The 25632-nt window shown below is 37.6% G+C and overlaps 1 protein-coding gene across 3 annotated transcripts in view; it reads left to right on the forward strand.

Moving 5' to 3' along the window:
• Positions 1–25632, forward strand: part of CAMK4 (calcium/calmodulin dependent protein kinase IV) — a 267756-nt gene that overhangs the window by 141779 nt on the left and 100345 nt on the right. For 2 of the 3 annotated variants that reach the window (XM_060201264.1, XM_060201263.1), the window contains 2 exons: positions 18245–18323; positions 23423–23458. In XM_060201264.1, the coding sequence (XP_060057247.1) occupies positions 18245–18323; positions 23423–23458 (115 nt within the window). The remainder of the gene's footprint in view (positions 1–18244; positions 18324–23422; positions 23459–25632) is intronic. The other variant, XM_007531867.3, reaches the window with a different exon arrangement.

Here is a 25632-nt window from a genome sequence, read left to right on the forward strand (position 1 = left end):
AGTGCAGGCACTAAGCCCCATTGATAACTCTGAAGGGAATAAAGATGCCAGCAGTCTTCAGAAGAAGATAACACAATCTCAACTTCAGTGTGTGCCATTTAAAAATGCCTATCACACATACACACGTGTACACACACACACACACACACACACACACACATACACACACACACACATACACAAAAGCAGACATTTAAAGAGACTGGCAATCATTACCCAGCAAATAGTACAGAAGGGAGTCCTGAATTTAATCCTCAGCACTGCACTTGTAAAAGTGGTGCTCTGGCTCTCTCTTCTCTTCCTTGTTAATATATAAAACTTAAAATTAGCATATGGGAAATTAAATCTGTAACAAAGGAGAAGTCAGCATAATAGACTTGGAGATGAAAGATATTGGAATTGTCAGAGGAAGAGTGTAAAGCAACTATGATAAGTAAACTCAAGGATATAAAACAAAAATCTTATCACAGAAGCATAAATCATAAAATAGAAATGAACTAGTAGAAAATATTGAATAAAAATCTATACTATAGGAAAATGAAAATTTATGGACTTACAAGTGAATCAAAGACTGCACAAGAAAATGTCAGTGAATTGGAAACTAGAAATCAATAAAACTAATACAACTTGGAGAGCCAAAAGCAAAACATGTGGTAAAATGAAACAAAGCTTCAGTAACTTGTGGGAAAATGTCAAGAAGACTCTGTGTCCCAGAGGGTAAGGAGAGAAAGAATTGTGAAGGAAAATGTTTAAATAGATAATAGACAAGTGGTATCCAAATTTTATAACGAGCACTGCAGATTCAAGGAACTCATTGAACAACTGACTTAATGAAAAAAAGGGAGTCAGGCAGTAGCGAGTCAGGTAAAGCTCAATGACTGGTGTAAGGATCCCAGTTCAGGTCGCTTCACAAGCAGTGAAGCAGGTCTGCAGGTGTCTATTTTTCTGTCCCCCTCTCTGTCTTCCACTCTTCTCTCCATTTCTCTCTGTCCTATCCAACAATGACAGCATCAATAACAACAACAATAACTACAACAATATAACAACGGCAACAAAATGGAATAAATAAATAAAATTTTTTTAAAATTATAAAAAAAGAAAGCCAAAATAGTCAAAACCAGAAAACTAAGATAAAGAAGTCATCCCTAAAGCAACCAAATAAATGTGATTTATGCAGAGAACAGTGATATAAGTGATGGCTAATAATAAGGGTAGTCCCTTAAGGAAAAGTAAATGAAGTCAGAAGATAGTGGAATAGCACTTTCAAAGTTAAGGTAAAATATGTACCAATTCAGAGTTCCATATCTAGTGAAGACATATGATTAAAATAAATACATTTAAAAATAAAAGAATTCTGGGGGGCCGGGCAGTAATGCAGCGGGTTAAGTACACATGGGCAAAGCACAGGATAAGCACAAAGATCCCAGTTTGAGTTCTTGTCTCCCCACCTGCAGGGGGGTTCTTTCAGGGGCAGTGAAGCAGCTCTGCAGGTGTCTATCTTTCTCTCCCCCCTCTGTCTTCCCTTCCTCTCTCCATTTCTCTTCGTCCTATCCAACAACAACAGCAATGGCAACAATAACAACAACAAGGACAACAAAATGGGAAAATGGCCTCCAGGAGCAGTGGATTCATAGTGCAAGCACTGAGCCCCAGTGCCTTAGAGGCAAAAAAAAAAAAAAAGAATTCTCAGAAAATCTAATATCAGTACAGATACATTATATAAAGTTCTAAAGGAAATTCTTTGGTGGTATAGGTGAGTGGCCCGACAGAGTACGAGACTTGTATGCATGAGGTCTTGAGTTTGCTTCTCATCACACATGTCAAAATGAGGCTGGTTCATTCTCTCGAATAAATTAATGATAATAAATAAATCTCTTTTTTCCCTAAAAAATTCTCTGGCCTGAAACAAAATAATATGGGCAAAAGCTCAGAATTGTAGGAAAGAACAAAAGACTGTCATTGGAAATAGAACAATTGTTTTTGTTCCTTTCTTAATATCTATTAAAATAACTTTACATTTAAAGCAAAATACAATCATATAAGTAAAATAAATAAATGACAAGGGGGAGGGGATGGGATATGGAGTTCTGGTGGTGGGAATTTGTGGAGTTGTACCCCTCTTATCCTATGGTTTTGTCAATGTTTCCTTTTTATAAATTAAATAAAAAAATAAATGACAAGGAATAGGAAAGGAATGTATTGTTGATGTTCTTACACTGTATAGTGTTACCGTATAGTAGACTATGACAATTTTGATATATATATATATATATATATATATATATATATATATATATATTAAATCTTCAATGCCACCACAAACAAAATAAATCAGTAAGGTAAATGTTCATGGCCAAGAGAGATAAAAATAGAATACTGGGAATATTAACAATGTATGAAACTAACAGAAAGTATAAAAAAGTTTAAGTAGCAAATGAAATAAACTGACATAAAGTTGATCATATCACAAATGACATTAAATGTAGTGAGACTGTGGGGAAAATTTAATGTCCTCCCAAAACCATTATGTAAATTAAGTGAAGACCCCGGTAAATATAATGATAGGCATCTAGTTACTTCGATGTTAGCTATCTAATAACTCTACAGATGTTATAGACTCTTGGATATACGTAATATTAAAGTTTGTATGGCACTTTATCATAATTGACCTCAATGACCCTGAATGACTCTCCTTGGTGCCCAAGTAAAAGTTTATTAGATACATATAACCTAAAGTTAAAAGCATAATTTGATGTCAGTCCCTACACTGTAGCTCACTGAACCATGCAACATGGAGACAAAAAGTTAAACTTTCTGATTCTTCACTCTTTTCTGTCCCTCTCCCCTTACCCTAAAGAATTACAACCACAGTTTCATACATATGCCAAAAAAATGAAACTAAAGAAAATGTGGAGAAAAGGAAATCCTTGTGTACTTTTGATAGAAACGCAAATTGGTGAAGTCACTAGGTGAAACACAAGGTCCTCAAAAAACAGTGAAGAATAGATTTATCATATGCACCATCAGTTCCACTCATGAACATATGCTCAAAAGAAAAGGCAATGTTAAAAAAAAGAGAGAGAGAGAAAACAAAAAGAAGAAAAGGCTGTTGCTTCATGGTGGCGGGATGCGAAGTAGAGAGAATCCAAGTGCAGAGGGAACACAAATCTTTATTGTTGGGTGAGACGGGCGGTTCAGGCCATGTGGAGCCAGCCAAAAATGGCCCTCCCCTGCTACCTCACCACTGGGTAAGAGAGAGCGAGAGCACGGAAATGGGAGGGCTTTATAGGGCAACAGCCAGGAGTGACGTGTCAGAACAGGATTGGTTGAAAAAGGCACTGCGAGAACATCGCGGGAAGTGGCAAAACCTGAGGGCAAAGACTGCATCTGCATAATTCCCCAACATCTCCTCCTTTTACTTTATATCTAATGGACACAGTATGGAAATACAGAGTGGAGTGGGCGTAAATGTTTTTAAGGAATGCCGTGCTCAGGTGGGAAGATGTAGGACGTTTTTGTGGGGGAGGGAAGGTTTAAATGGCCGCCAACCTTGTGAGATTCATGTGTCCCCCCTGTGCTCAACCCTCTTTAGAGAGAGAGACTTACCTGGAAGGACTCATCTCATAGGTTAAGCTCTGCCAAGCTCCACCATCTCCTCACAATATCTCTACATCTTTTTCTATCTTTCTATCTAGTCATTGCATTAAGATGGTTCAATGTCTGTAAAAGACTCCATCTGTGACAGAGGAATAGTAGTGTAGGGGTGAGAAGAAACCTTTTGGGCATAAACCTGAATGATATAACAAAACAGGAAGGGACAAGTAGGGGAGCAGTAAGAGCCAGTGTGATGTCAAGGGAAGGCTTGGTGCGCAAAGGAACATTCCCTGTCTGGGGGTGGGGGGTAAGGATTCATAATGAGGGGGAGTTTCCTACCTCAAAGGGCAGGACCTGTATGTGGGAGGAAATGACCCACCAAGCAGAGGGGCTATTTGGCATTGTATAGTCCTCAAGGCAACAGTCTGCAAAGTCTATGAACTACTCAGGGTCAGTCTTTAAAAAGCCAGCAGCGTGAAGGGAAGGAAGCTGCTGTAAAATTGTGTAAAGTGTCCAAAGGATAAACCAGCAAATCCAATAGAAGTGTCAGTCCAAAGTAGGCGACTAGGGGGAGAAATGGCAGGGAATGAAATGCTGCATGAGGAAGGTCAGCTGCTGGAATTCCGCTTTTCTGTAGAGAGAGCTGGAACCGCCAAAACGTGACAGGCAAAGCAGAAGCAGGAAGGGGAGACAGGCAGTAAGAAAGTTCTGTCCTTGGAGTCTGTGAATCAGGTTCTTTAGATTACGTCAAGTGATATATAGGGTTTTGGGGGATGTGCCACTGTAGTCGTGCCATCTAGTGGGCAATGTCAGAGTGTGCAGGGGTCCAGATGGTTTTTCCGGGATTCCTGTGAAAGAAACACAATCTGCTTCTCGTGGTTAGCAGGGCATCTGATTTGAATTTTTTATACAAGAACAGGTTTGGTGCCTTAGCCAACTGAGTATTGGGGGATGTATCTTCCCTTATTTCTTTATTTACTTAATTGGACCTAGGTGTTTGGCGGGCCTTCCCAACAACCATTTTTCTTTGGGGGTAGTAAGGGATGTCTGTAGCATGGGTGATATTGTAAAGGAAAAAGTTTTTTAAATTGTTAGCCGACAAGGTCAGGCCTATAGTGGCAAGACGAGATACATCAGTTAAGTGTAGAAGAATATGTGAATGTTGTTAATTCACATAAGCTGTATATGGAGGAACTTTTTATAGTTTAATACCTTACCATATGAATAGATGATTCTTCATGTGAAGGCTTGATAGCTGTAATCACTTACTTGTGAAAAAAAATAGAACTTGTAACAAGTTAGAGGTTTATTATAATTGATAGCTCGATTATAATTGGTTTAAGTATCTTTATGATTTTGTTTAAAGGTCATCTAATGTGACCTCTTGTAGAAGTCTCTACAGCAGGATCTTCAGACCAAATTTAGTTAAAATATATATTTTGATTTTTTTTAACTATTTTTACTTTGGACTATAAACAGACTCAGGTTACTTATAGAGTTAACGCATGTTAGTGACAATGGTTTTAACATTTACAGTGCCAAATTGATGCCAGATCTGTTGTGGATTAATTTCCACAAGATAGTTTACAGGGCACTTTTGGGGGCCCTCCAAAAGCACCCTGTATAGAGCATTTGTATTTTAGTTTTTATTTGTTCTTCCATGTCTTGTGCCAGTTTTTTTTTTAAATGCCTGTACGATATAGGTTTCTGTTCACCCCACACTCTTGATACTATGGTCAATTAGTTAAAAAGAAAAGGGGGAATTGTTGGTATGCTTCTAGTTCTGCTTCTGGGATCCCTTCTGTTACATTGCTTGACGTTGTGGTCTATTTACATGGCCATTCTGTTACATTGGTTTGGTCTCACTCCCCCTGCCTCCGGGAGATTTTGGTTTAGTCCTTGCTAGTTCACACTTCTTCCTTCTCCCCGCCCCCTATCCTACATATTTCCTTTGTTCCTGACTCTTCCACTGGAGGAGAGAGAGGAAAGATAGAGAAGGACAAGATTATGATTAGAGATAGATTAGATTGCACTGTGTTCCACTCAATAAAGAAATACTGCTCTCCACTCAGCCATGAGTTTCTGGTCGTCTGTCTCCCACCAGCGAAGCCAGCCTGGCAAAAGGCAATGCTGTGTGTGGTTTCTGTGCATGTGAATGTGCAGGAAAGTGCACGTGCACACACACACATACACAGGTTCAAACCTAGGACCTCATGCATGCAAATCATATACTCTCCCACTGAAATATTGAATACCTTCCCAACTTTGGAAATGCAGTCAAGGTCTAGAAGACATATTTGTACCCCTTGTTCAGTGCAGTATCATTTTACAACAGTTATCAAAAAAACTAAAATATCAATCAATGAGTAGATAAAGAAAATGAAGTACAAGGGGGTTGGGCAGTAACGCAGAGGAAGCACAAAGAATGGCACAGGGTTCTCTGTTCGAGCCCCTGGCCCCTCTCCTTCTGGGGGGGGGGGTTGCTTCATAAGTAGTGGAGCCGATCTGTAGGTGTCTTCCCCACCCCCCCTTTTTTGCCTCCAGTGTTATTGCTGGGGTTTGGTGCCTGCACCATGTATCCACTACTCCTGGAGGCTATTTTTTCCCCTTTTGTTGCCCTTGTTGTTTTATTGTTGTTGTAGTTATTATTGTTGTTATTATTTATGTCATTGTTGTTGGATAGGACAGAGAGAAATGGAGAGAGGAGAGGAAGACAGAGAGAGGAAGAGAAAGATAGACATCTGTAGACCTGCTTCCCGCTTGTGAAGCGACTCCCCTGCAGGTGGGAGTCCAGGGGCTCGAACTGGGATCTTCTCCCTCTCTTTGTCTTCCCCACCTCTCTCCATTTCTCTCTGTCCTATCCAACAATGATAACACCAGTAGCAACAACAATAATAATAACAACAACAATGATAAACAACAAGGAAAACAAAGGGGCAAATATGGCCTCCAGGAGCAGTGGATTCGTAGTGTAGGCACTGAGACCCAGTAATAACTTTGGAGGGGAAAAAAAAGAAACTTGAAGTACTTACATATAATGGAATATTACTCAGCCACAACAAAGAAAGAAGGGAATTCTTGACTTTGTGACAACACTGGTGGAATGTTGGATACTGTGTTGAGTCAGATAAATACAAATACTATAAAAAATCAATATCATTGATATGTACAATCTAAAATAACCAAGCTCACAGATAGAAAGCAGTATGGCAGTAGTTAGAAGAAGTGGAGATATGTTGGGCAAAAGGTGTAAACTTTAGTTATAAGATGAGTAACTTCCAGGGGATGGATATATAGCATTTAATATTACAATTAATATATTTTTCTTTTTGTAATTTTTTAGTATTTTTTTTCTTTTGTTGCCCCTTTTTATTGTTGTTGTGTTATTATTGTTGTTATTGATGTTGTCATTGTTAGATAGGACAGAGAGAAATGGAGAGAGGAGGGGAAGACAGAGAGGGGGAGAGAAAGACAGTTACAGACCTGCTTCATTGTCTGCAAAGTGGCTCCCCTGCAGGTGGGGAGCCAGGGGCTCAAACTGGGATCTTTATGCCAGTCCTTGCACTTTGTGCCATGTGTGCTTAACCCACTGTGCTACTGCCTGACTCCCTACAATTAATAATATTATACTACATACTTTCAAGTTACTAAGAGCAACTATCCTTTTTTTTTAACTAGTGTTTTAATATTGATTTACAAAATCACAAGGTAACAGGGTACAACTTCACACTGTTCGCATCACCAGAGTTCTGAATCTCTAATCCCTCCATTGTAATCTATAGCAGTTCCCAGCTTCTGTACCCCAAAAAGCATTTTTGAACCATGCTCCAGTGAGGGAGATATAATAGGGGAAAGAAGACTACAGAACTCTTAACTCCCCAACTCCATCAGGACCTGGAGAGAAAGGAGGAAAAAAAGGCAGGGACATTTGGATGTATGTGTGACTTGGAAAGGAAGGGAAGGTGTGACCTTAAGAAAAAAGGGCAAATATATAAAAACATAGACAGATAGTTGTAGAAATAACCCATATCTGCAACGTTGGGGTACAGAAGCTGGGAGTTATGTCTTCTGTAATTGCTTCTCTATTGGACATGGGCATTGGCAGGTCGATCCATTCCCCCCCATCCAAGAAAAACTATTCTCACTACAGAAAATAAATGGTAATTATGTCAGGTGATATAAGTAGTACTACTCTGGTAATCTTTTTTTCAATATTTAAGTGTATAAAATCACTACATTTTGTCCTTGAAGTTCACATTCATATTTAAGTTATCTCTCCGTAAGCTGAAAAATTATGATGAAATGGCATGCAGAAATAATATATATATTGCTATTAATATGTTTAATTAAATATGGAAGCTACGTGTATATTCCATACTATTGTAGATAATATGGAATAAAAAATAATGGGGCTGGTAATGGAAGAAAAGATGAAAAGAAATGAAGAGATGCAGCTGTTCTGATTTACATTGTAGCATTAAGTGAGAGATTGGACATTCAATTCTGTGTGTACAGCATGTATATGCACATAACCCCCCCCAAAAAAGGAAAATGAACAGTAAAATAAAGTTTAATAAATTGATACTACCAGCTAACATTGGAGACATTAAATATTTAAAGTCAACAAAGGTGAAGACTGATAAGCATATTAAATTTGTACTCCCAGTTTTTATCATTGTATTACTTTCCAGTTGAAAACAAATAATTATGTCAAGTTGATAATTATTAAAGATTTTAGTTGCTACTATTTATGAGCAAAAAAATGAGACCAGAATACCAGTTTACCTCTAGCATTTGATATTCCTGGAAGATGGGATCTGGGATTGCAGACACGTAAGCCCTGTGCTATAATACTGAGACTTCTTCCTGGCCAAAATCATTAATCTGAGACTGTTTCTTAGTTGTTTGTGTACTGAACAGTAGCTAGAAATAATCATTTTAATTCCAAAGTTTTCTATGACTATGATTTTGTTAAATTTTTCAAGTCAAATTTAAACCATATCTTGAAGAGATCTAGACACTAGGAATTAAGTCAGTTTGGTGCCTTTAGGCAACAACTGAAAAAATTGTTAACCAGAAAAGTGAGTATATGGAAGCAAGTTACTTCCAGTTGAGAATATAAAGATTTGTTCTGTGAGTTGGTGTTCACAGTTGAAGAGTTAAGTCTCAATATCTTTTTCTGGTCTGACTAGGACTTTACCACTTCAGGTCAACTTTTTCAAAGGAGAACAGACATGGAAAGTCAGAAAAGAGAGACATCACAGCACTAACATTTTCCCCAGTGCTGTTCACTCTCAGGCTCAAATCTCTGTCATGGGCATTGTAAGGAAGACATGCTCCCCAGTGAGCCATTTAGCCAATCCTCAGGGTAAATATTGAAGTACAAGTCAGAAATTAGACACAAAACATAGCAACTGCAGAGTTAAATGGCATCAGGATAAAATAACAAACTGTCTACAAAAGTCAATATAAAGCTCAAGGTAGAATATAAGCCAGACACTGAAATGAAGTGTTTCCATTGTGCTATAGGACTTAGCAATAAATGAACCAGAGAAGAGAGAAGTTACAGATTTGCAACTTGAAATCTAAGATTATTAAAAACTTGGGCTTAAGCATATCTTCAGGTCTGGCCTTCAATAACACTTGCCAGCATGATATGTTTGAGATTGATTTGGGGATTGTAATATTTTAAGTGTTTTGGGAAATTGCCAGGTCTAATGACAATTTTCTAATTCTAAAGGTTAGTCATTGTTCAAATTGTAGATTGAAAATGTCAAGTCAGTAATTATATAATTTTGGAGGTTTTTCTTCCTGTTCTTTGTTGGTCTGAAGTTCACATTTATTTTTCTTTGGTAACCAAAAGCTATCTTGAACTACTTGGGTATTAAAGAACACTGAAATCTTCTGATTCCTTGCAAGAGGTAGAGAATGTAACAAATTGGAATGTATCAAGTATGTGCTGACATTAAACACCTACAAACTGTTTCAGACATTTGCTCCTGATGATGACTCACTATTAGTTTTTAATAATCTCATCATTAGATTTGAGATTATTAACACCTTCCTTTTCTAAACTTTTTATTTTATTTTGTTTATTTATTGGATAGAGACAGCCAGAAATTGAGAGGGAAGGGGGTGGTAGATATGGGAGAGAGACAGAGACACATACAACACTGCTTCACCACTTGCAAAGCTTTCCCCCTGCAAGTGGGGACTGGGGGCTTGAACCCGGGTCCTCGCACATTGCTACATGTGTGCTCAACCAGGTGCGCCACCACCCAGGCCCTACTAACAGCTTCCTTTAGTAATCCCCCCAGTCCTTAAATTAATGAAAAAGGATATGTTAACTTGTAGTAAATCAATCATGTATGAGAAATATGATTAGAGTTGCACCCATTGATCAGAACAGATAGTTGAGGGTTCTTATAAATCTGCATATATTTTTTCTTTTAAATCATTTTATAATGAATATTTCCTTGAAGCATAGGAAATACTTTCCTGGATGCATTGAAAATATAGCAATTATGAAGCCTGCCGGAGGTGGGGCTACAAGCAGCAGCATATCTGTTTCTCTCCTCTCCTCTCTTCTCCTCTCCCATTTCAACTAGGAATACCAAAGGAGATCACCTGGGACCGAAACAAGACAGGACTAGAACAACTACAGGAACCCACCAAATCACTGGTGAGTGCAAACACGTGTGGCTAGTGACAGAGAGGAGCCTAGGAAAAGACTAAGTGGCTGGTAACAGTCTGGCGGTTTATCAGTTGAGACACCACCTCCAGTCTGTTCCAACAACATGAGGACAGCTGAAGGGAGGAGAGGACTCCCCGGAGACTCACCAAGTGCAACTCTGAGTCTCCATTGCTACTGCCCTTAGAATCTGGAGCAGCGGCAGGAAGGGACATCGGGGGACAGAGATCTAAACAGGAAACTCAGGAGAAGACCTATACCTTGGTGGCATAGCTGTGGGGCTGTGAAAGTCTCTTTGCATAACCACTGGACTATCTCTGCCACACGCTGCCTTATCTCTTGGTTAGGAGACAGTGACTAAGATAAGAAGCTTACTTATAGTTTAGAAGCCCTCATGCTCCCATGGCCTACAGGGAAGGAAAAAAAAGTGGCTTTTAAATCACTGAGCCCCAACTCAGAGATTAAAATACTATTGAAACAACTGTTAACTTCCACCACTGTGAACCCTTTAATTACCTTACGTAGACACAAGTCAATCCAGGAAATAGTAATCAGTAATTTGAAAATTACTAAGAGAGGGAACTCATAACATAATATATAAAATGGGTAAACCAACAAGAAGAAATATTGGAGAAACAAATCAGGACAACAGTCCAGCTAAAAGCCCCCCGAAGGGTGAAGCTCAAGATAATGAGTTCAACATCCAAACAATAGCTAAGGAAATAATCACAAGAGTTAGCAAAGAGTTTGAAAGAATTATAATCAGAAATACATGAACAAATGAAACTCTGGAAGAAAACACTAACTATCTCAAGCTTATTAGAGAGCTGAAAGCTGAAATACATAAGCTAAGAACACAACTACCTGAACAAGCTAAAACAGTATCAGAACAGGGTAACAAAATAGATGAACTCCAGAAAACAATAGAGGGCAGAGAGAATAGAATCATTGAGGATGAAGACAGAATGAGCAAGATCAAGGATGAATTAGAGACAACTAAAAAAGAAGTAAGAGATCTCAAAAAGAGATTAAGAGATGCTGAAAACAACAACAGATACCTATGAGATGACTTCAAAAGAAATAATATACGCATTATTGGCTTACCAGCAGAAGAAAGAGAGGGAGAGGAAGAAAGCATTCTTCAGGCCATAATAGCTGAAAACTTCTCTAGTCTAGACAACATCAAAGACATAAAGATTCAAGAAGCTCAGAGGATCCCAAACAGAATTAACCCAGACTTAAAGACACCAAGACACATCATATTTAGAATGGAAAGGAATAAGGATAAAGAAAGGATCCTGAAGGCTGCAAGAGAAAAACAAAGAGTCACCTACAGAGGAAAACCCATAAGATTAGCAGCAGACTTCTCCACACAAACACTACAGGCCAGAAGAGAATGGCAAGATATCTATCGAGTGCTCAATGATAAAGGCTTTCAGCCAAGAATACTATATCCTGCTAGACTGTCATTCAGACTAGATGGAGGCATCAAAACCTTCTCAGACAAACAACAGTTGAAGGAATCAACTATCACCAAGCCTGCCCTGAAAGAAGTTCTGAAAGGTCTTCTATAAACAGTCAGACCATCATAAAAAGGAAATAGATCAGACTCTAAAACTCTACAAGAATGGCATTAAAATATCTTCAATCTTTGATATCAATAAATGTCAATGGCCTGAATTCACCTATTAAAAGACACAGAGTAGGAAGATGGATCAGAAAATACAACCAAACAATATGCTGTCTACGGGAAACCCACCTAACTCAACAAGACAAACACAGACTTAAAGTGAAAGGATGGAAAACTATCATACAAGCCAATGGCCCACAAAAAAAAGGCAGGAATAGCTATTCTCATATCTGACATGATAGACTTTAAAATAGATATGATTAAAAAAGATAGCAATGGGCACTACTTAAAGCTCAAAGGATCAGTCAATCAAGAGGACTTAACAATTATTAACATCTATGCACCCAATGAGAATCCATCTAAATACATCAAACGTCTGCTGAAAGAGCTACTGAAATATCTTAACAGCAACACAGTCATAGTAGGGGACTTCAACACCCCACTCTTCAACTTGACAGATCATCCAGGCAGAAAATAAATAAAGACATAAGGGAGCTAAGTGAAGAGATAGATAAACTAGAACTATTGGACATTTTCAGAGTCATTCATCCCAAGAAACTGGAATACACATTTTACTCAAGTCCACATGGGTCATTCTCAAGGATAGACCATATGTTAGGCCACAAAGACAGCATCAGCAAATTCAAGAGCATTGAAATCATCCCAAGCATCTTCTCAGACCACAGTAGAACTAAACTAACAATTAGCAATCAACAAAAGATTAGTAATAGTCCCAAAATGTGGAAGCTCAGCAGTACACTTCTTAACAACCTTTGGTCTAAGAGGAAATCAAGGAAGAAATCAAAATGTTTCGAGAGTTCAATGAGAATGAAGACACAAGATATCAAACTATTTGGGACACAGCTAAGGCAGTACTTAGAGGGAAGTTCATAGCTATACAAGCACATATTAGGAAACAAGAAAAAGCACAAATAAACAGCCTGATTACACATCTTAAAGACATAGAAGAAGAACAACAAAGGAACCCTAAAGCAACCAGAAGGACAGAAATCACTAAAGTTAGGGCAGAAATCAATAACATTGAGAATAAGAAAACCATACAAAAGATCAACGAAAGTAAGTGTTGGTTATTCGAAAGAGTAAACAAAATTGACAAACCTTTAGCCAGACTCACAAAACAAAAAAGGGAGAAGACCCAAATAAATTGTATAGTAAATGAAAGAGGAGATATCACAACAGATACCACAGAAATTCAAAATATCATGCGAGGCTTCTATGAACAACTATATGCCACCAAGCTAGAAAACCTGGAAGAAATGGATGATTTCCTAGATACCTACCAACTTCCAAAACTAAGTAAAGAGGAAGTGGATAACATGAACAGGCCCATCACAGCCAATGAAATTGAAACAGTTATCAAAAACCTCCCCAAAAATAAAAGTCCTGGACCAGATGGTTTTACAAATGAATTCTACAAAACCTTCAAAGAAGAACTAATACCTCTACTTTTAAAAGTTTTCCAGAAGTTTGCAGACACTGGAATACTCCCTGCCAGCTTCTATGACGCTAACATCACTCTGATACCAAAATCAGACAGGGACACAACCAAAAAAGAAAACTACAGACCAATATCTGTGATGAACATAGATGCTAAAATACTGAACAAAATTCTAGCCAACCGGATACAGCAGTATATTAAAAAGATTGTTCATCATGACCAAGTGGGGTTTATCCCAGGCATGCAAGGTTGGTTTAATATACGTAAATCAATCAATGTGATCCACCACATCAACAAAAGCAAAACTAAAAACCACCTGATCATATCAATAGATGCAGAGAAAGCCTTTGACAAAATACAACATCCCTTTATGATCAAAACACTACAAAAAATGGAAATAGATGGAAAATTCCTGAAGATAGTGCAGTCTATATGTAGCAAACCTACAGCCAACATCATACTCAATGGTGAAAAACTGGAAGCATTTCCACTCAGATCACGTACTAGACAGGGCTTCCCGCTATCACCATTACTATTCAACATAGTGTTGGAAGTTCTTGCCATAGCAATCAGGCAGGAGCAAGGAATTAAAGGTATACAGATTGGAAGAGAAGAAGTCAAACTCTCCCTATTTGCAGATCACATGATAGTATACACAGAAAAACCTAAGGAATCCAGCAAGAAGCTTTTGGAAATCATCAGGCAATACAGTAAGGTGTCAGGCTACAAAATTAACATTCAAAAGTCAGTGGCATTCCTCTATGCAAACACTAAGCTAGAAGAAATTGAAATCCAGAAATCAATTCCTTTTACTATCACAAAAAAAACAATAAAATATCTAGGAGTAAACCTAACCAAAGAAGTGAAAGACTTGTCTACTGAAAATTATGAGTCACTACTCAAGGAAATTGAAAAAGACACAAAGAAGTGGAGAGATATTCCATGTTCATGGGTCGGTAGAATTAACATTATCAAAATGAATATACTACCCAGAGCCATCTACAAATTTAATGCTATCCCCCATCAAGATCCCAAGCACATTTTTTACGAGAATAGAACAAAAGCTACAAATGTTTATCTGGAACCAGTAAAAACCTAGCATTGCCAAAACAATCTTGAGGGGGAAAAAAAGAACTGGAGGCATCACAGTTTCAGATCTCAAATTGTATTATAGGGCCATTGTCATAAAATATGCTTGGTACTGGAACAAGAATAGACACACTGAGCAGTGGAATAGAATTGAGAGCCCAGAAGTGAGCCCCCACACCTATGGACATCTAATCTTTGACAAAGGGGCCCAGACTATTAAATGGGGAAAGCAGAGTCTCTTCAACAAATGGTGTTGGAAACAATGGATTGAAACATGCAGAAGAATGAAACTGTACCACTGTATTTCACCAAATACAAAAGTAAATTCCAAGTGGATCAAGGAATTGGATGTTAGACCAGAAACTATCAGATACTTAGAGGAAAATATTGGCAGAACTCTTTTCCGCATAAATTTTAAAGACATCGTCAATGAAACGAATCCAATTACAAAGAAGACTAAGGCAAGTATAAACCTATGGGACTACATCAAATTAAAAAGCTTCTTCACAGCAAAAGAAACCACTACCCAAACCAAGAGACCCCTCACAGAATGGGAGAAGATCTTTACATGCCATACATCAGACAAGAGTTTAATAACCAACATATATAAAGATCTTGCCAAACTCAACAACAAGACAACAAATAACCCCATCCAAAAATGGGGGGAGGACATGGACAGAATATTCAACACAGAAGAGATCCAAAAGGCTGAGAAACACATGAAAAAATACTCCAAGTCTCTGATTGTCAGAGAAATGCAAATCAAGACAACAGTGAGATACCACTTCACTCCTGTGAGAATGTCATACATCAGAAAAGGTAACAGCAGCAAATGCTGGAGAGGGTGTGGGGTCAAAGGAACCCTCCTACACTGCTGGTGGGAATGTCAATTGGTCCAACCTCTGTGGAGAACAGTCTGGAGAACTCTCAGAAGGCTAGACATGGACCTACCCTATGATCCTGCAATTCCTCTCCTAGAGATACATCCTAAGGAACCCAACATATCCATCCAAAAAGATCTGTGTACACATATGTTCTTGGCAGCACAATTTGTAATAGCCAAAACCTGGAAGCAACCCAGGTGTCCAACAACAGATGAGTGGCTGAGCAAGTTGTGGTATATATACACAATGGAATACTACTCAGCTGTAAAAAATGGTGACTTCACTGTTTTCAGCCGATCTTGGATGGACCTTGAAAAAATCATGTTGAGTGAAGTAAGTCAGAAACAGAAGGATGAATATGGGATGATCTCACTCTCAGGCAGAAGTTGAAAAACAAGATTAGAAAAGAAAACACAAGTAGAACCTGAAATGGAATTGGTGTATTGCACCAAAGTAAAAGACTCTGGGGTGGGTTGGTGGGTAGAATACAGGTCCAAGAAGGATTCAGAGGACCTAGTGGGGGTTGTATTTCTATATGGGAAACTGGTGAATGTTATGCATGTACAGACTATTGTACTTACTGTTGAATGTAAAACATTAATTCCTCAATAAAAAGAAAAATCAGAGTCAAAAAAAAAAAAGTTAAGCCTACAACATGTTGTAGTGCTCAGAGATTAAGATGGACTAGGCAAAATGTTCAGGAGCTGGAAGGAGCCAAATAGCAACTTTAAACTAGATAAGCCATTGTGATTAATTACTCTTTATCCAGCCAACACAAGGCTCTGAATTAATACATGAATAGGGGCCTGGTAGTGACTCACCATGTTGAGCACACATATTGTCATGACAAGGACCTGAGTTCAAGCCCCCAATCTCCACCTACAGTGGAGGAAAGCTTCATAAGCAGTTGAAGCAGGTCTGCAGGTGTTTCTCTTTCTCTCTCACTCTCTCTCTCCTCTGTCCTCCCTTTCCCTCTCAATATCTCTCTGTCTCTGTTCAAAATAAATAAAACAATACAAATTTAGTTGAATTAATAGATGAGTAAATAAAAAAAAGAAAATACAGCAATTATAAGTCAACATCAATAAAAGGATACTGAATTGGGAAAAAAGAACAGAAAACCAAGAAGCACATTAAAGTGTTTAAAAATATTTTGATATGGCCGTAGACTTTAAAGAAGCACTTCTTTTAGTATTAGAAAAAGATAAGACTCTTTGACTTCATTACAGGATATTTCATATTAAAAGTAAAAGTGAAACCTTTAAACAGTGGTTCAATCAAATTTTTGTATTCCCAGCAAAGACAATTTTACAGAAACATAGAGCCAGCAAACAGAATAGTCAGCAGCACCTTTCAGATATTTGTATGTTAAGCGATTTCATATCTGAAGTTCTCTTACATTTCCAAGGAGCAGGTTGTAAGTTCAGTAACAAGGAAATCAAGCTGTATCACTTCAACCTAAACAATCACGAATATTCCGCTAGGTCCTTCACTAAAAAGTTAGATTGAGCTCAAGCCAATTTTTTCACCTGCAGGGCATACTGCTCCCATTCCCCATGTTCTCTGTTTTGCCTGTTTTTTATATTGTTTTCTTCTTGTTTGACCCTGAAGTTCATTATAATTCCAGATGCAAGTTCATTATCATTTATTTAACATTTATTTATCAAATAAATATTCTTCTTTCTTGTGGCTTTTAAAGAACAGAAATTTCCAAATGAAACAAAGCCCTACTTAAATACTTGCCTTTCTTGTAATGCATCCATTGTGCTTTTAGTTTTATATTTAAAAAAATCAATAGTTAATTAAATTTTATTTATTTTATTATAGAGGTCATGAATTTTTGCTTTTTTAATTTTCTGAGGTTTAGACTTTATATCTGTGATCCATTTTGAATGGTTTTTGTATAGAATATAGACTATGAATATTTATATATATATATATATAGGACCTGGATAGATATTTAATTATTTCAGTAATATTTATATTTGTCAAGACTACTCTTTTTCTAATAAATTGTTTGTCTGTATCAAAAGTCAATTTGTCATAAATATAGAGAATTTCAGAATTCTTTTTCTGGTTCCACTAGTCTCCATATATATTTTACTATCCAGTATCACTCTCTTAATTACTGTAGACTTATATATTGTCTTGAAATGAAGCATTCTACTCTGTTAAAAAGAATTTATATTTTCTGTGTGTGTGTGTGTTTCTGTTTTCCCTATACATTAGTTAAGGTGATTTTGTAAATTTTATATTCATATCCTTCATATTTTTCAGTGATAATTTGTCTACTTTTATTAGTTTCTATATACGTCTACAACTATATTTGTGGATTTATCTATTTCTCTGTTCAGTTCTGTTAATTTTTACTTTATATATTTTGAAGTGCTATTGTTAGAAACACATAAATGTATCTTTTCTGTGTCATAGTGGATAATTGAGTCCTTCATAAATATTTGTAATTCCATCTTTATTCTTCTTCAGAAATTTACCTTATCCGTTTTTTTCTCTCCTTTTTTTCCTCACTTTCTTCTCTTGTCTCTCTCCCCTTCTCCCTCCCTTCCTCTCTCTTTCTCTCTGTTCCGCCATCTCTGTTTTCTAACAATTGAGTAAATATACTCCAAAAACCATGCTAACGTAGGAACCTAGCATATTCCAGAATCAGTACTCAATGAAGCAGTTTTAGAAATGTTACCTATGTCAACTGTGGAGGGAAAATATGCCTTTGATATTTGGGCTGGTCCTATTGTAGGCACAATGACATAGTATTCAAATGACTACTTGTAGATGCATGTTATTTATGAGGGTAAGGGCAAAATTTCAATATTCACATCACACTTTTCCCTTTATGTTGTGTCCAGAGTATAACATTTTCTTTCTGTCTTTTCCCCCTCAAGGGGTGCTACATCTATTGTGTACAGATGCAAACAGAAGGGGACCCAGAAGCCTTATGCTCTCAAAGTGCTAAAGAAAACAGTAAGTTTCTTTCACTATATAATAGCATCTCTATGGGATCTATAATGTGGAGAAGTCAGAAGTCCCACACTAAATGACAAATAGATCAGAGTACTATTTTGTCTTATGCAATGAACTCACTTCAATCTTAAATTTTGAGAATGCAAGCAAAGCAGTGACTGTCTGTCTAATGAAAACTATGTGACACTGAAAATTGAGTGGATCTCAGGTTGCATGTACTTGTAGGGAGGAGAAATCTGGGGAAAGAAAATCATTTAGAGCTGGAAAGTAAATCTTGATTCTTAGGAGTCTTTATTTTGGACACACAAAAAGTCTTCAGTCACATTTTAGTGTACTGAAAGCTTATTATTAAAAATATTTGATGGGGAGACAATATAATGGTTATGTAGAAAGACTTTCATGCCTGAGGGCCTTAAGGTTCTAGGCTCAATGCCTCCTCCCACTCCCTGCAGCAGCATCAGCCAGAGAGCTAAGAAGTATTTTGGTAAATAGACAACAATAATAAAAATAAATAAATAATAATTAAATGAGACAGAACTAGGGTATTTGTAAAAGGGTCATAGTTAAAATTTTTTTATTATCTTCATTTGTTTATTGAATAGAGAGAGCCAGAAATCAAGAGGGAAAGGGGGTAGAGAGATAGAGAGACAGAGAAACGCCTGCAGCACTGCTTCACCACTCGCAAAGCTTTCCCTCTATAGGTAGGGATCAGGGACTTGAACCTGCATCCTTGTGCATTGTGTATTGTACCATGTGCCCTCAACCAGGTGCGCCACTACCAAGCCTCAGAGGATCATAACTTCCTAACTTGCCAAGGCCTTCAAATTCTGGGTTTGCTTTAGTAAAGAACAATTAGATGAATACGAATGATTCTGGTATTCAAATTCCTCATCTGATGTGTTATTATTTGAACAAGAAAGGACTTTATTTTCAGATTACTTCTTTTTACCCTGTAAAATGAGTAAGAAATACTAAGGGTGGGAGTCGGGCCGTAGCACTGCAGGTTAAGTGTAAGTGGCGTGAAGCGCAAGGACCAGCATAAGGATCCTGGTTCGAGTCCGTGGCTCCCCACCTGCAGGGGTGTCGCTTCACGGGCAGTTCTGCAGGTGTCTTTCTTTCCCCCTCTCTACTTCCCCTCCTCTCTCCATTTCTGTCTGTCCTATCTAACGATGACATCAGTAACAACAACAATAATTACAACAACAATAAAAAAACAAGAACAAAAGGGAAGATAAATAAATAAATAAATATAAAAAAAGAAATACATTAGGTGAGAGTTGAAAATACAAGTCAGTTCCAGTGTATTACTCCCTCTGTCCAAGACACTATTTGCCATGGAGTGTTTTAACTTTTACTGGCAGTGGTGCACCCATTTGAGAGCATGTATTATATATAATGCTCAAGGATCCAAGTTCAAGCCCTGACTCCTGTCTGCAAGGGGGAGGCTTCACTAGTGGTGAAGCAGTGCTTCAGTTATCTTCTCTCTCCCTCTCTATCTCCCTCGTCTTTCTCAATTTCTCTGTCTCAATCCAATAAACAAATAAAAGATTAAAAATCAAAACAAAACTTTTACTTCCTGTCCTTAGGTAGTTTCCCTTTATAAAACCACACACAAAAAGCATATTGTTAGAAATATGTGAAGTATAAATACTTTTGAAACCCTACCTGTGAAGTGGGCCAAGATTATTCTAAATTTTGATAGTTTAATTCAGATAATATGTCTTTTAAATCAAGGAATTCTTACTCTGTTGCTTTTTTTATTTTTTGCTAAAGGCATCTTAATACCACCAGCTGTTTATGTATTGTCTAACACTGAAATTTTTAGAATCTCATAATGAAGAAAAGAATAATAGCACAGGAGTTTCGGTTGAATAGAACTAGAATGACATTTTGAAACAATCTATTCAAATTTAAAGCCATAGAAAAGTAACAAAGACAGTTTAATTGAAGTAGGTAATAATTCAAACAATATTTGCTGCTAATTCTGGCTTTATTCTGAGTTTTAGCTTTCGTATGGGTTATGGGTTCATAAATGTAACTTTTTGCTTGGTAAGGCTTGAAATTTTTTATAAATAAGTTTCTAACAGTCATAAATTTCAAAGTTATTTGAATTAAATGTTAGAAAAAAATTAATGAAATAAAATTTCTTATTGATTAATTTTTAATTGTGAAGGACTTTTAAAGTATTTATTTGATTTGATAGGACAGATATTTTAAGGGGAAGGGGAGATCAAGATGGAGTGAGAAAGAAAGACACCTGCAGTACTATTTCACTGCTAGTGAAGCTTCTCCTCTGTAAATGGGGACCCCAGTTTCTTGTGCATGATAACGTGTGCACTCAACTGGATGTGCCACCACCTGGCCCCAATTATCTAATTTTTATAAAAATAATTAGCATATTTAAAAAATTATATTTATTTATTTATTTTCCCTTTTGTTGCCCTTGTTTTTTATTGTTGTTGTAGTTATTATTGTTGTTGTTATTGATGTCATTGTTAGGACAGAAAGAAATGGAGAGAGGAGGAGAAGACAGAGAGGGGGAGAGAAAAACAGACACCTGCAGACCTGCTTCACCACCTGTGAAGGGACTCCCCTGCAGGTGGGGAGCCGGGGGCTCAAACCAAGATCCTTATGCTGGTTCTTGCTCTTGGCGTCACCTGCACTTAACCCGCTGCACTACTGCCCGACTCTCAATTAGCATATTTTATAGTAGTTGTCTACAAAGTGTTTTGGGGCATGTTCACATCCTTTCTTTAAAACAACATGTTTTTATTGAGGTAACCTTGGTTTACACGTAAAAAAATATATAGAAGTACAGTTTTACTTGTTCTCAAATAACATGTTGGCATAATTTCCCCAACCACCTGTATAATGATACTATTTCTTCATAGTCCGCTGAATTCTTGCCAGTCTTTCACTCCAACCTTCTGACCCTTTAGTAGACTTAGTTCTGTGTCACAACCTCAGGGTTTGCTATTATTTAATTTTGTTTGTTCTCTTTTTTGTTTTTTTCCCTACCCCACAAATTAGTGAGATCATCTGATATTTTTTCCATCTCTTTCTGACTTGATTTTACTAGCATGACTCCCTTTAGTTCCACTCATATTGTAGCAGAAGGCAAAAATGGTGTTCCTTCTAATAGTTGAGTAGTAGTCTTCTATTTTGTATATGTATTACCTTTTTTCTAGTGGAACCAGGGCCACATGCATATGTGTGACTTCACCACTCCAGGCTGACTGATTTTTTTTTCAAATAGAGACACATGGAGAGAGAGACACCATAGCATCAAAGATTTTTCTAGGGCTGTTGAACTCCTGTATGGTTGATACTCTTAAGGCTTGAACCTGGACAATGTGCACAGCAAAGCAGTTGGTGAGCGATCTCTCTGATCCTCATTCATGTTCTGTTTGTTTGTTTGTTTGTTTATCTCTAGACAGTTTCTTGTGGTTTCAAATTCCAATAATGTGTGTGTTATTTCTTTGAAGAATGCTACTGGGTAAAGTTGTGTAATACTGTGGATAAAGTGGTACTCTTAGCTATGTTAATTCTTTTTTAAAATATTGTCATTTTTATTGTACTAATAATTTATAGATGATATTGGCACATAGGTACAATTTCTCATCTCTCTGTGAAATTTCTCTGTAGAATATTCTCACCCACACCCTAGATCATTTTAAATCATCATAATTCTTCCTATGCACGCTTTTTGAATATCATTTCATTATGTGTGTATTCTTATATTTATTTAATAATGATATAAAGTTTTTGATTGTTCAGATTTGTTGTTTAAATTTATTCTTATTTACTGGACTTTTCTTGATAAAATTGTAAATTGAGTTTGTTTTATTTTCTTGTGTGTTGTTTGTACATAGTAATGCTACAGGGTACAGAACTTTTTATATTGTTTTTTAAACAACCAACTTTTCAAAAAAATTTTAATTGAGGGATTAATGGTTTACTGTCAACAGTCAAATACAAGAGTTTGTACATGTGTAATATTTTCACAGAACAATACAACTCCCAGTAGGCCTCATCTGCCATCGTGTCCCAGGACCTGAACCGTGCCCCCCAGTCCAGATTTTTTTTACTTTGGTGCAATACACCAACTCCAGTCCAAGTTTAGTGTTTTCCCTTCTGATCTTGATTTTCAACTTCTATCTATTATTGAGATCATCTCATATTCTTCCTTTTGTTTCTGACTTATCTCACTTAACATGATATCTTCAAGCTGCATCCAAGATGAGGTGAAGAAAATAAATTCATCATTTTTAATAGCTGAGTAGTATTCTGTTGTGTATATATACCACACTTACTCAGCCACTCATCTGTTGTTGGATATCTGGGTTGCTTCCATATTTTGGCTATTACCAATTGTGCTGCTATGAACATAAGTGTAGGCTGTGGCTCTGGGTCCCCTGCATCCTCTGACATTGGGCAACAGAGGTCAAAGAACCCCCCTGGGAGTCCTGGGGTGGCTCTGAATGTTGAGGTCGATGCGCACAGAGAGGCAAGAATCACACCAAAGTCATCCAGCTCCAGGAGAGGCCTCAGAGAAGTGAGCGACTCATTTATTGAGAGAGAAAGCAGGCATATATACCTACTGCACAGGGAGAAGGTTAAGGTAATCATTAACCATAAAACAAAGCAACACAATGCATAATCACATTTTGACTACAGACTATTTGATCACAAGTGAAAGGTTACCATACAAGGTTTGAACAAAAGCTCACAATGCAATTTTCCCTGGGGTTAAATTACAGGCACTTCAGAGGAGGGAGAAGAAGAGGGGCAGTTGAGTAACAGGACGTTTGCTGTGGTTTTCAAGTTTGGCCATACACAATTTACAGTGATTCATGGCCTTTGTTTTAAGGGGAGAGGAGGGAAATGTGCAGAAAGGTAGCCCCCATCTTGAGAAACCATTCGTCATTAGTTCACGAAGTCAGGGAAACCTGCATTGTTTCAACCTGGAGCGGGGAAAGCCTGGGGTTAATCCACTCAGACTTCATGGAAACAACAGCCTAGAATTCCCGAACAGTGGGTTCACTCTCCAACACATAAGTATACACAAATTTTTTAGATGGGTATGTTTTGTTCCTTAGGATATGTCACCAAGAGAGGAGTTGCAGGCTCATAGGGTAAGTTCACTTTTAGCCTTCTGAGATTTCTCCAGACTGCTCTTCATAGGAGTTGGACAAATTTACATTCCCACTAGCAATGCAGAAGGGTTCCTTTGTTCACACAACCTTGCCAGCATTTGTTACTGCAATCTTTTCTGCTGTATGACATTCTCACAGGAGTGAAGTGGTATCTCATAGTTGTCTTTATTTGCATTTCTCTGACAATCAATGACTTGGAGCATTTTTTTCATGTTTATTGGCCTTTTGGATCTCTTCTATGGAGAATATTCTGTTCATATTCTCTCTCCATTTTTGGATGAGATCATTTGTTTTCTTGTTGCTGAGTTTGGTGAGCTCTTTATATATCTTGGTTATTAGCCTCTTCTCTGATACATGGCTTGTAAAGATCTCCTGTTTTTTAAGGGGTCTTTTAGTTTGGGTGGTGGTTTCTTTTGCTGTGCAGAAGCCTTTTAATTTGCTGTCGTCTCATTGGTTTACTTTTTTATTGAGTCTTCTTTGTAATTAGATTCATTTAATTGAAGATGTCCTTAAAATTCATACAGTAAAGAGTTCTGCCAATATTTTCCTCAAAGTATTTGGTCTAGCATCCAAGTTCTCAATCCACTTGGAATTTACTTTTGTGTGTGGTGAAATATAGTGGTTCAGTTTCATTCTTCTGCATGTTTCAACCCATTTTTTCCATACATAGCCATGCATGAAGACCTGGATTTAAACCTTGTCTCCACCTATTGGTGGAATGCTTCATGAGTAGTAGAGCAGTGCTGTGTGTGTCTCCTTCTCTCTCTCTCTCTCTCTCTCTCTCTGCCTCTCTCTCTCTGTCTCTCTCTCTCTCTCTTTCCTTTCCTCTGCCTCTTTACTGCATGTGCACTTAGCTCCATAACTTCTGTTTGAACTTGTATTATACTTTATCTTACATATTAATGTTGACATTCTCTTCCATTGATCTCATTTTGGTGATTAACACTGTTGCTTCAAAATATTCGGGAAGCTTGTATGTCTTGTATTTTTTTTCCCCAGATTTTTTTCTTTTCTTAGAAGAATTGGGGATTTTCTTTATCTCCCCATAAAGTCTAGTTTCCTAGACTGAGTTATAGAACCTGGCTTGACCAGGCCACAAGGTGAAGCCAGGTGTTTAGAACTGTGACTATTCCTCTATGGAGGATGATTCAGACTAATGAGACAGTAGTTTGCTTGAAACTAATGGCCAGAGGTAGTGGCAGTGGAGCAGCAGCAGAGTCATCTAAGCAGTGCATAAAGATTCTCCACCCTTCTTCACTCTATGGAAGGAAATGAGCTTGGGAAGGGTAATATGATTTCCATTGAGAGTTTGTTGTGTAGATAATAGAAGAAGAGCTGTGGCAGCTGGGCCCTGGGGTGAAATGAGCAATTATTTTCTGAGTGCACAAGACTGAGTGGAGCTCACTGACTGATACCTCATCCACCCCCATGAAGTTACACGCATGTGCAGAAGTAAGACTGTGGTGACCAACAGACTAGTCCTAATACAGAAATAAGTTATGGTGAGTCCAGAGAGATCTCAAAAATCCCAGGGCCCTGTGATTCCATGGAGATTAGGCTGCTCCCTAGATGTGTGGACTTGCCAAGATACTATTCATTGGAAACTCTACTACTAGTTTTCACTCTAAAGTTTTCAACTCTTGTTTTAGCATTGTAAATTAACAGAATTGAGGTATACATAAATCCCTACTGTTTCCAGTGGTAAAGTCCCATTTGTCAGAAATATTCCACATGAAATCTTTTATCCCACACTGGGGTTTCACTCCTGGCAGGGCAGGGAGCAAAGGAGATGTCAATGGTTCTTGTCTCAGGCTATTTTTTCACAGATTGCATTGATTTTTTTTCAAGTTTCTTTGGAATAGGCAAACAAGATTCTCTTTAGTCAACCATCTTGGTTCCTCCTTAGCATTTCATGCTGATAGAAAAATTCTCAATACTAGTAATTTCCTAATAGTTAAGAAAACTCTAGGAGGTGAAGAGATAGCAGGATGGTTATGCAAAAAGCCTTTCATGCCTGAGGCACCAAGGTCACATATTCTATCCCTGGCACCACCATAAACCAGAGTTGAGCAATACTTTGGAAAAAATAGAGAAAGATAAGAGAAAAGAACAGAAGAAAGAAAAGGAAAGAAGAGGCAGGAAAAAAGCTTTGA

The sequence above is a fragment of the Erinaceus europaeus genome, chromosome 11 (assembly GCF_950295315.1).
Source record: "Erinaceus europaeus chromosome 11, mEriEur2.1, whole genome shotgun sequence".
Classification (NCBI taxonomy): Eukaryota; Metazoa; Chordata; class Mammalia; order Eulipotyphla; family Erinaceidae; genus Erinaceus; species Erinaceus europaeus.